The 10,669-nt window shown below is 42.2% G+C and overlaps 1 protein-coding gene across 1 annotated transcript; it reads left to right on the top strand.

The window, feature by feature from the left end:
• The first annotated feature begins 569 nt into the window (after window positions 1-569).
• LOC148900152 (uncharacterized) lies at window positions 570-8,521 on the top strand. Its single transcript, XM_088991563.1, has 2 exons — window positions 570-700; window positions 5,512-8,521. Exons 1-2 carry the CDS (start codon window positions 586-588, stop codon window positions 8,232-8,234), a joined length of 2,838 nt encoding a protein of 945 aa, XP_088847689.1. The 5' UTR covers window positions 570-585; the 3' UTR covers window positions 8,235-8,521.
• Window positions 8,522-10,669: the final 2,148 nt, after the last annotated feature.

Raw genomic sequence — 10,669 nt, 5'->3', positions numbered from 1 at the left:
GATTTCCAAATCCCTTCGCTGTACGTTCTTTTCAATTTTTTATGGGTGGGCGTCATTGAATAAATACCCAATGAATCCAGTATATTCACGGATTATGTGTCCCAGTGCATCCAGGAGATTTATCCTTCACGCAAGAAATGGTAAAACGAATAAAATACGGGGAAAACGTATACGTTGACGTTTATGCATTGAGTCAAGTTCTTTTTTAATTGCTAATCTCATTGCAACTAAACAATACTGCGTCAACGAGGCACCGCAGACGTCTTTTTACTTAGTGGAGTCGCCGTAGCGACCAAATATGGCCGACCCGTTGCGCATGCGCACTTCAGCGTGTCCTTCCGAACTCGATCCGCAGATTTTGTCACCGGAACGCTTTTCATAAAACGTTCTTCTTTTCGTGTTCACTGGACATCAGTGCGATCTTACTGGACTCCAACTGACCTAATTCGAGCTTTATACGCCGGCAAACTTGCCTTGAGCGCCGAAGCTCCTCTGGCGAAGTTCGCTTACTAGCAAAGAGGCACGTTTGTTTGGGATACGTCAGTCTGAACAGATCTCGTGAGTGTATTTTTTGTATCGCTGGAGATGAGTGAAAGAACGACGGCAGAGTACACGGAGGAACTTTGTCCAACCATGGACGACGTGGAGCTCCAACGTTACCTTTGCAAGTTGGAACCTCGAGTCGTCTTCCCAAGAGCGGGTCGGTTCACTTCTAATTCACAAATCTTCTTTTCGTTTCGGCTTTTCCCTTCAAGGGGTCGCCACAGCGAATCAGTGTCCTCCATCATCAGAGGTTTGATTGGCATGTTTGTTTTGGCCAAGCTTTTACGTTGGATGCCCTTCCTGACACAACCCTCTGTATTTATCCGGGCTTGGGACCGGCACAAGAAGACACTGGCTTGTGTCCCCTTGTGGCTACAGAACAAGCAACTCGATGAATTTAATAAAGATGACGATGCTCAGTTTAAGGCTCCCAAACACAAAATGGTCATTGGCACACAGTGGTGTCGTGGTCCCTTGAGAAGTGGGTATACTCTAAAATTTCACAAAAATTCACAGAAAGTAGTACAGAAAAACAGTTTTAGAACCAGTGACATGTAAGACTACTCTATTTACCCAAAATTCTGTCATTTCTACTCGCTCACTATTATGAAATTATCATGACTTAATTCAGAGCAGTTTTTAGTTACTACTGGTCACACAAATGAATGTAAAATGTATTTATCATGAGGCAAACATGGAGTTTTGGTTTTTTTAGCATTTATTTAAATAAAAATACTTTAAATCTGAAGTAGACAATGCATTCTTGTTCATATTTATCATAAAATACAACACAAATCATTCTCTTCCAAACATCAAAAACAATCAATGAAATTAAAAGTGCACTGTCATAAAATTGAAATACATTTGTTCTCAACAGCTGAACAGATTAATTCAACAAAATACACTGCTCTAAAAAAATTAGAGGAACACTTTGAAAAACCATCAGCTCTAAATGGGGGGGGGGGATGATCTGGAATATCTTTCCTGATAATGAGCAGGTGATGTACTAGTAACAAAATGATGCTACATAATTTGATAGAAATTAAAATGATCACCCTATAGAGGGGGGAAATGAAAGACACCCCAAAAATGAAAGTGAAAAAATGATGCAGCAGACTGGTCCAGTTTGCCAAAATGTCATTATAGCAACTCAAAATGACTCTCAGTAGTTTGTGTGGCCCCCACGTGCTTGTATGAATGCCTGACAACGTCGGGGCATGCTTCTAATGCGACGACGGATAGTGTCCTGGGGGATCTCCTCCCAGATCTGGACCAGGGCATCACTGAGCTCCTGGACAGTCTGAGGAGCAACCTGGTGGCGCCGAATGGACCTAAGGAGGAACCCAGGTCCCACTGCACCCAGAGCATCACTGACCCATCACCAAACCGGTCATGCTGAATGATGTTGCAGGCAGCATAACATTCTCCATGGCATCTCCAGGCCATTTCTGCAGAAATCAAATTATGTAGCATCATTTTGTTACTAGTACATCACCTGCTCATTATCAGGAAAGATATTCAACATCACCCCCTCCTCACACCATGACATTTTTGGGCTGGGGTCTGCCTGGGCCTGATTTGGGCCTCTTTATAAAAAAAGTCTGCTATGCTTCCCTTTCTTTTCATTGCTATCTGTCCCTATGCAAAAAAGACAGCCTGGTTAGACCACGGTGTTGTTTTCGCTTAAATCTCAAACTATTACTCTCATTCTTGCAGTGGTGGGCCGTCAGAGCCAGCAAGGCCTTCTCTGCTGGCCTAACATAATCAGACATCATTATCATAATTATAATAAAAGTCAATTTCATTAAAAAAGTATTTTTTTTCTAAATATATATATAATTATTCTACATACTGTTTTCTTGATGTTATATTATATCCATTTGGTTATGCTCCTTTCAGTGTTGTAGTTTTAGGTCACAGTTTTTAATCCAATCAGAATTCAGCTAGCTTGTGTCGCCAGGCTGTATGAAATATGACCGACGCCTTCAGAATCAACAGTGAGGGCATCTGTGCGCTGTACATGAACGGGCACATGTCGTTGATACATAGTTGTGATAGCCAATCACATCACGAGTTGGCACAGTAAGGCCAGCTAGAGGGCCTCGCGTTGAAAATGACATGTACGCGTCCTGTGATTGGATACTCACTTTACCTCAGCCCTCAGCGGAGGCAGCGCTATGCAAATCAACCAAGCTACAACAGATCAGACCCGGAAACTTTAGCAGAAAAACCAAGTATTTATTTTTTAACCCACAATGGCTGAAGGAGAGGACAACTCGCTGTCGCATGTAGGTAGGCCTATTCTCAAGAACAAATGAAAAAGATTTGTTTACTTTTATTTTCAACAAATAGTTCGTTTTGTGAACGTCTTGTTTTTCTTACATTAAACTGACATTTTGTAATTTAGCGTAAAATCTTGTTAAAGATTGCATATACTTGGTGGACTTCATAAAACTTTGTGGACAAATGATTTTAAATTTCCTTTTATTTTTAAGTGTTTGCAGTAGCCTGTGTTGTAGACGATTAAGGTGATGACACGGCCAGTACTGCGTGCGTGTGCTTTTGTAAATGATATCTCCAGCCGTTGTGTCATAAATTACGGTATTACGAGGGATATTTGTTCAAGTCGGACTAAGCAGGACTTCATTGAAGGCCTTGGTGTGAAATGCACGAACCGCCACTGCATTCTTGTATTTTAACTTAGTTAAAAATCAGCTATTATAAAATGAAACTAGATCATGTAGGTTAATTAAGGCTAAGTAACTTGTCTAACGTTGTAATTAAGAGCTTTACAACGTTGTAATTAAGACCTTTAAAATAACAAGCTTCATAGACATAATCAGCTTCATCGAACATTAACGGAGCTGCTGCCATGCGGCATCAAGTGGAATCAAGCTCGGTCCTTTCAGCGACCATGAACGCGCGAGCCGGCTGTCCGGTCATGGCCGGTGTATGGAGCGGCTGCAGCTCCGCTTTGGCTGCGGGGGAGAGGCCGCGGTTCGGCTTCTAGGGCTACTTTCGTGGCATCTAGCTAGCTTACCCTTACGTTTCATAACGCTAGCCGACTCACACAGTTTTACTATTGGCGGCAAAATCTCTTCTCCTCTAAATGTGCAGTCCTATTATTGCCATTCGTTTAAAACCATGATTCATTTAGAAAACACCGTAAAACTTACCTAAAAGTTGCTGCTTCTTCTGTTTGTCTGCTCTGCTGAAATGTGTGTTAGCGGCGCGAATGACCACCATGATTCCGCTTCTGATTGGCTCATCAGTCACCATGCCCAAAGTTAACCAATTTAATCAGTGAAGGCAGTGAGTACCAGCCAATTAGAGGCAGAGGAGGGTGGGTCATGGCTTCACCATCCTTAAAGGACAACCAACGTCACTTTTTTGTTTCTTAACTGACATCAGAACGTTTTATAGCATCTAAAATACCCAAAACACGCAGTATGATATTTTTATTCAAATGCAAGACACCAATAAAAATGACTTAAAGTGTCCAAAATCTGCAAAAAATTGAGCTGCAAATTGGGCATTTTCAGAAAGTCCCGCCTCCAGTTTATGACGTCATGCCAAGATGTCTTGCATTGCTTGAGAATCAAAACAATGGCTTCAGATTCGGAGAATATGCTTTCTTGTTACACCTCCAGGGGAGAAACTATCACCAGAAAAGAGGCACAAAATGGCGACCACCTGTGGCCACCTCCGTTTCCACAGGCTGATAAATTCCTTATATGGAGCTTAGCCACCCTCTTCTGTCGGCTTTTGGGTGCAACACAAGGTTTTCAGACCAAACAATACAGCAAAATACATTGACGTGATGGAAGGACTGCTACAATATGTCTTTTTTTCGGTCAGGGGGTGTTCCTTTAGTGACGTCACGTACGGACTCGTCACCAACTCAAAAACAGGACTTCCTGAATATTCAGCGCGAGTCTTAAAATGTAAAATATATCTACATGCGGTGGAATCTTTTTAAAATAAAATAGTCATTTGAAGCCATTTTACAAATTATGGACACAACTTGTCCGGACACGTCGGTTGTCCTTTAAGGGAAAGAAAGGAAGTCTGACAGTTAGCTATTACTGAATAGTGCGCATGGGGGGTGTGCGGGGGGGGGCGTGGGTATACGCAATGCCGACCAAAAAGTGGGTATACGCCGGTACGTATACCCTCGACTACAGCTCTGTTGGCACAGCAACATTCAAAAAAGCAAAAAGTATACTCACCATTTGATGACAATGCTCTGATCTTACTTTGAAATTGGCATCTCTTTCCCTACATTACTTCACAAACAGAACTTCAAAGTCTTTATCTCAGTGGTTCTTAACTTGTGGGGAATTCCCCACTAGTGGGAAATAGCAGGTTGGCCAAGTGTGGAATGATGTGCCATTTCTTCAGTTGAACCAAATATTGATGCCCTAGTAGCTAACAAACAAGCGCAAGTCTCATTAAAACTGTATTTTTCACTTACCATTGTTGTTGTGGGGAACAGGGACTTGGCGAATTGGAATGTAGGAAATTGAGGAAAAAAGGTTAAGAACCGCTGCTTTATCTGCTGGTGTACGTCAATATTCCCAATGTTTTTGAATGTGTCAGAGCCGCCCGCCCACTGTAGTTACGTAGCAAGTTAGGTTCAAGAGCCTTAAATCATAAATTTGCACCTAAATATTCAGGATTGAGTATAATATAATAGCAACAATGCATGATAAGGTTTAAAAATATAAAATAAGCACAGAAATCTAGTGAACGAGCACAAACACATTTAGACAATAAGGGCGTCAAAGAACACGTTCGAGGACTGGCCCTGCCAATAGGAAACGCTGTTGCTTTGATACTTATCATCCAATTTAAAGTGAATGGCGGCGAACGCCAACTCGGAAAATCAAACACAAAGCAACATTACCAAATGCTTCATCTTATTTAAACTTTGTTGTGTTTTATGGAACAAAAATGTTACCCCCGCAGACCTCAAAGAAGAAGATTCGGGGTTCGAGCATCAGGATCGAGAACCCCCCCAAAGTCAAGAGGAGGAAGCAGGGAAGCGTCCTCACGTGAAAGAAGAAGAGCGGGAGGAGGAAATTAGCAAGTTTCCGTTGACTGGCGTCAGTGTGAAGAAAGAAGAAGCAGATGGAGAACAAGAAGGAGGATCCCATTTGGATGGCCTCTTCGCTCCACTTTCCGAAGACGATGACGAAGTCACCTCGCATTCTTCTGACACGGAGGATGAGCAACAGTCCAAAGATGATCCAACATGTCGTGCGGGCAACGGACGTCCGAAATGTTCCCAATGTGGCAAAACCTTTGCCAGTAAGTCAAATTTGAAGAGGCACACCAGGACACATACGGGGCAGAAACCCTTTGCCTGCTCAGTTTGTGGGAAACAATTTTCTCGGAAGACAACTTTAACAAACCACATCAGAGAACATACTGGGGAGAGACAGTTTGCTTGCTCAGTTTGCGGGAAACGATTTGGTAGGAAGTCAATTTTAACAAACCACATCAGAACACATACTGGGGAAAGACCTTTTGCCTGCTCAGTTTGTGGGAAAAGATTTCTTCAGAAATCAGATTTAGCAAACCACATCAGAACACATACTGGGGAGAGACCCTTTGCCTGCTCAGTTTGTGGGAAACGATTTTCTCTGCGTTCAATTTTAACAGGCCACATTAGAACACATACTGAGGTGAAACCTTTTGCCTGCTCAATTTGCAGGAAGCGGTTTTATGCTAAGACCGATTTAGAGAGGCACATAACATGGCACTCTGAAGAAAAACCCTTTTCCTGTTCAATTTGCAAAGCTCGATTCAGTCAAAAGTCGTATTTGAACAGGCACAATAGAATGCACACTGGAGAAAACGTTTTTTCCTGCTCAGTTTGTGGGAAAAGATTCCTTGTCAAATCAAATTTAGCAAAGCACGCCATAAGACACACCGGAGAGAAAAAATTTGCCTGTTCAGAATGTGATAAAGCATTCTATACAGATCAAGAGTTAACACTCCACATAATGACTCACTTCAAGCTAAAGCCTTATGCCTGTTCAAGTTGTGATAAATGTTATGTTACACGTAGTGACTTAAACAAACACATGAGAACACACACTGGCGAAAAACCATTTGCCTGTTCAATTTGCAAAGCTCGATTCATTCAAAAGTTGTATTTGAACAAGCACTTAAGAACGCACACTGGAGAAAATCCTTTTTCCTGCTCAGTTTGTGGGAAAAGATTCCTTCAGAAATCAACTTTAGCAAAGCACGCCATAAGACACACCGGAGAAAAAAAATTTGCCTGTTCAGTATGCGGTAAAGCATTCTATATCCATCACGAGTTAACAAGACACAAAATAATTCACTCCGGGTTAAAATCTTACGCCTGTTCAAGTTGCAATAAATGTTTTCATTTACAAGGTGACTTGAACAAACACATGAGAAGGCACACTGCGGAAAAAGTCTTTGCCTGTTCAACATGCGGTAAAGCGTTCAATACAGATAAAGAGTTAACAAGCCACAAAATGACTCACTCTGGGGAAAAGCCTCATGCCTGTTCAAGTTGTGATAAATGTTTTCGTTCACGAGGTGACTTGAACAAACACATGAGAACGCACACTGCGGAAAAATCCTTTGCCTGTTCAATTTGCGAAGCTCGATTCATTCAAATGTCGCATTTGAATGCGCACAAAAGAACGCACACCGGAGAAAAACCCTTTGCATGTTCAATTTGCGGAACTAGATTCAGACAGAAGGGACATTTGAATGTGCACAGAAGAACGCACACTGGAGAAAAACCTTTTGCCTGCTCAGTTTGTGGGAAAAGATTCCTTCAGAAATCAGATTTAGCAAAGCACGCCATAAGACACACTGGAGAAAAAAAATTTGCCTGTTCAGTGTGTGGTAAAGCATTCTATACAGAAAAAGAGTTAACACTCCACAAAATGACTCACTCTGGGGTAAAGCCTCATGCCTGTTCAAGTTGTGATAAATGTTTTCGTTCACAACGTGAATTGAATAAACACACGAAAACCCACACTGCGGAAAAATCCTTTGCCTGTTCAATTTGCGAAGCTCGATTCATTCAAATGTCACATTTGGAGGTGCACAGAAGAACGCACACCGGAGAAAAACCCTTTGACTGTTCCATTTGCGGAACTCGATTCAGACAGAAGGGGCATTTGAATGTGCACAGAAGAACGCACTCTGGAGAAAAACCTTTTGCCTGCTCAGTTTGTGGGAAAAGATTCTTTCAAAAATCAGATTTAACAAACCACGCCATAAGACACACTGGAGAAAAAAAATGTGCCTGTTCAGTGTGTGGTAAACCATTCTATACAGAAAAAGAGTTAACACTCCACAAAATGACTCACTCTGGGGTAAAGCCTCATGCCTGTTTAAGTTGTGATAAATGTTTTCGTTCACAAGGTGAATTGAACAAACACACGAGAACGCACACTGAGGAAACATTCTTTGCCTGTTCCATTTGTGGAACTCGATTCGGACAGAAGGTGCAGTTGAATGTGCACAGGAGAATACACACTGGAGAAAAACCTTTCTCTTGCTCTGTTTGTGGTCAAAGCTTCACTCGAAAGGACAGTTGGACAAGGCATAAAAGACAACACTGTGGAGATAAGCCTTCACGTTCTTCCTTTTGTGCTCCAGCATTTTCCAGAGACTCTTCTTCAAAAGACATACAGTAAGAAGGCACAATTTGGGGAAAACATATTTGCATGCTTAATGTTTGAGGACATGAAGAATTGAAATGATAAACGCCTTTTGGAAAAAACACAATTCATCCATCCATTCATTTTCTGTCATGTTCAATCGGCCTAGCAAGCGTGTTTTTGGAATGTGGTAGGAAACCAGAGAACCCAGAGAAGACCCACACGGGAGAACACGCAAAAGCCACACAGGGAGGCCAAACTCACGACTTCCACACTGTGAAGTCACCACTCAACTACAAAATCTGAATTCTAAATGTGGAATTCCAAAAGGTCTGCTTCAAAGACAGTGATGACTGGTTAGTCCACAGGGATGGGACAAAATTCAAAATGGAGGTGTTTGGTACAATGTATTACCTAAACACAGTTCAAGAGAAAAATGTAGATGAAGCGCATGGTTGTTATGATATCCAAACTTGGCACAAAATACTGGGTCATTGTAACTTTGTGAAGATGTTGCTAAATTAGAAAAAGTGGTTAAAGGAATTTCTATTAGAGGGAAACACGAGCCTAATCAAAACTGTGAAATATGCACACACGGCAAGCTGACACAGAGCAGGAACAGACATGCAGATGCTAAAGCTGCAACTGCGCTACAGCTAGTGCACACAGACCTGTGCGGTCCTATTGAACCGACAGATAGAATTGGCTACAGGTACTCAATAGCATTCACTGATGACCACAGTGGGATGATTTTTACATATTCAATTAAGGCGAAGGCTGACACGACAAAGGCTACAGAAAAATTCATAGCCGACGTAGCCCCATATGGAAAAATAAAATGCATCCGACCCGACAACGGCACAGAGTTCACTGGGCAAAAGTTTCAATCTTTACTAAGAAAAATGGGATAAGGCATGACACGAGTGCACCCTACTCGCCCCATCAGAATGGTACCGCCAAGAGAGGTTGGCGAACACTATTTGAGATGTCGAGATGCATGCTGTTGGAAAGTAACCTTCCCAAGCAACTATGGACATATGCTGTACAAACGGCCGCTCAAATTCACAACAGATGCTACAATAAGCGGCTACAGCAGAGATCTTACCAGGCTTTTACAGGAAAGGTACCCAACCTCTCTAACATGCACATATTTGGCTGTGAATGTTACGTTTATAAACAGGACAAAAAGAAGTTAGATTCCGGCTATGAGAAGGGGATTTTCGTAGGCTATGATAAGTATAGTCCAGCCTATAATGTGTACTACCCCGAGACAAGGAAAGTCCTGAAACATAGACTGGTGAAATTTTTAATGAAAAACAACACAGATGGTGAAACTCAAACGGGTTATGACTGATGGGACGATATTCAGAGCTACAGTAAAGTACCCCTAAAGGAAATCAGAGTCAAGATCAGAATCAGAATCAGAATACCTTTATTCGTCCCGCAATGGGGAAATTTGCAGTCCACAGCAGCAATTGAAGAGGGATGGGGTTGGTGTGGGAGTGAAAGGATAGAAAACAAGATATTCTAAGCATAACAAAATAAAAATGTCAACTGTATACTGTGCAAATGTAGATGTGCAAAAACCGTTCTATAAACAAGACTGTACATAGTGCAGAATCAAGAAATGCATTTAGATATATTGCAACAACCAATATTTACAAGTGTCCAGTTTTTTTTTTTTTTCACATGTGATCATTGGGAATTGTGAAGCCTGACAGCAGTCGGTAGGAACGAGCGGCGGTCCCTCTCCTTCTTGCAGCGCGGGTGTAATAGTCTCTGGCTAAAGGAGCTACCCAGAGCTGTCAGGATGGGCAGGAGGGGGTGGGAGGGGCTGTCCGTCATAGCTTTTAGTTTAGCTAGCGTCCGTCTGTTGCCCACCTCCTCTAGAGAGTCCAGCGAGCAGCCCACGACAGAACTGGCCCGCTTGACAAAGCGCTCCAGTCTTTTTCTGTCCCGGGTGGTGATGCTGCCTGACCAGCAGACAATGCCATAGTGGATGGCTGATGCCATCAACTTGAGAAAAGCAGAGAACCGAGTGCTGAAGAGACAGTAGAAACAGGCAATATTCAGACAGAACAGGGAAGTCCTAAATGACAAAAAAAATGCTCCAGAATATTTAAAGGAGTACATATGTAAAACTAAGTGTGATGGTGACAAAACCGAAAATATTGACTATTTCTACAAAGTAACTTATGGTGTACCTAGGACTTTTAAAGAGGCTATCCAATCTGAAAAGTCAAAAATGTGGGCTACTGCAATGGAAGAGGAGATGGAATCCCTCACAGAAAATAGGACTTTCACTCTGACCCCGCTACTGAAGGGCAAACAGGCAGTGGGAGGTCGCTGGGTGTATACGGTGAAAGAAAACCCACATGGATCTGAGCCTTGTAAAGCCATATTTGTGGCAAAAGGATTTGGTCAAGTGGAAGGAATTGACTACAGAGAGACATTTTTGCCGACAGCTAATA

The sequence above is a fragment of the Hippocampus bargibanti genome, linkage group LG03, assembly GCF_051943395.1.
Source record: "Hippocampus bargibanti isolate YZ-2025 linkage group LG03, ASM5194339v1, whole genome shotgun sequence".
In the NCBI taxonomy this organism is placed as follows: Eukaryota; Metazoa; Chordata; class Actinopteri; order Syngnathiformes; family Syngnathidae; genus Hippocampus; species Hippocampus bargibanti.
The sequence above is the reverse complement of the archived record's forward strand: the minus strand, read 5'-3'. Positions and strand labels throughout refer to the sequence as shown.

Coding starts and splice junctions, on each gene's coding strand:
- LOC148900152 (XM_088991563.1), top strand. CDS start 586: ATGAGTGAAAGAACGACGGCAGAGTACACGGAGGAACTTTGTCCAACC. Junction 701..5,511: donor AGTCGTCTTCCCAAGAGCGG/GTCGGTTCACTT, acceptor TTACCCCCGCAG/ACCTCAAAGAAGAAGATTCG.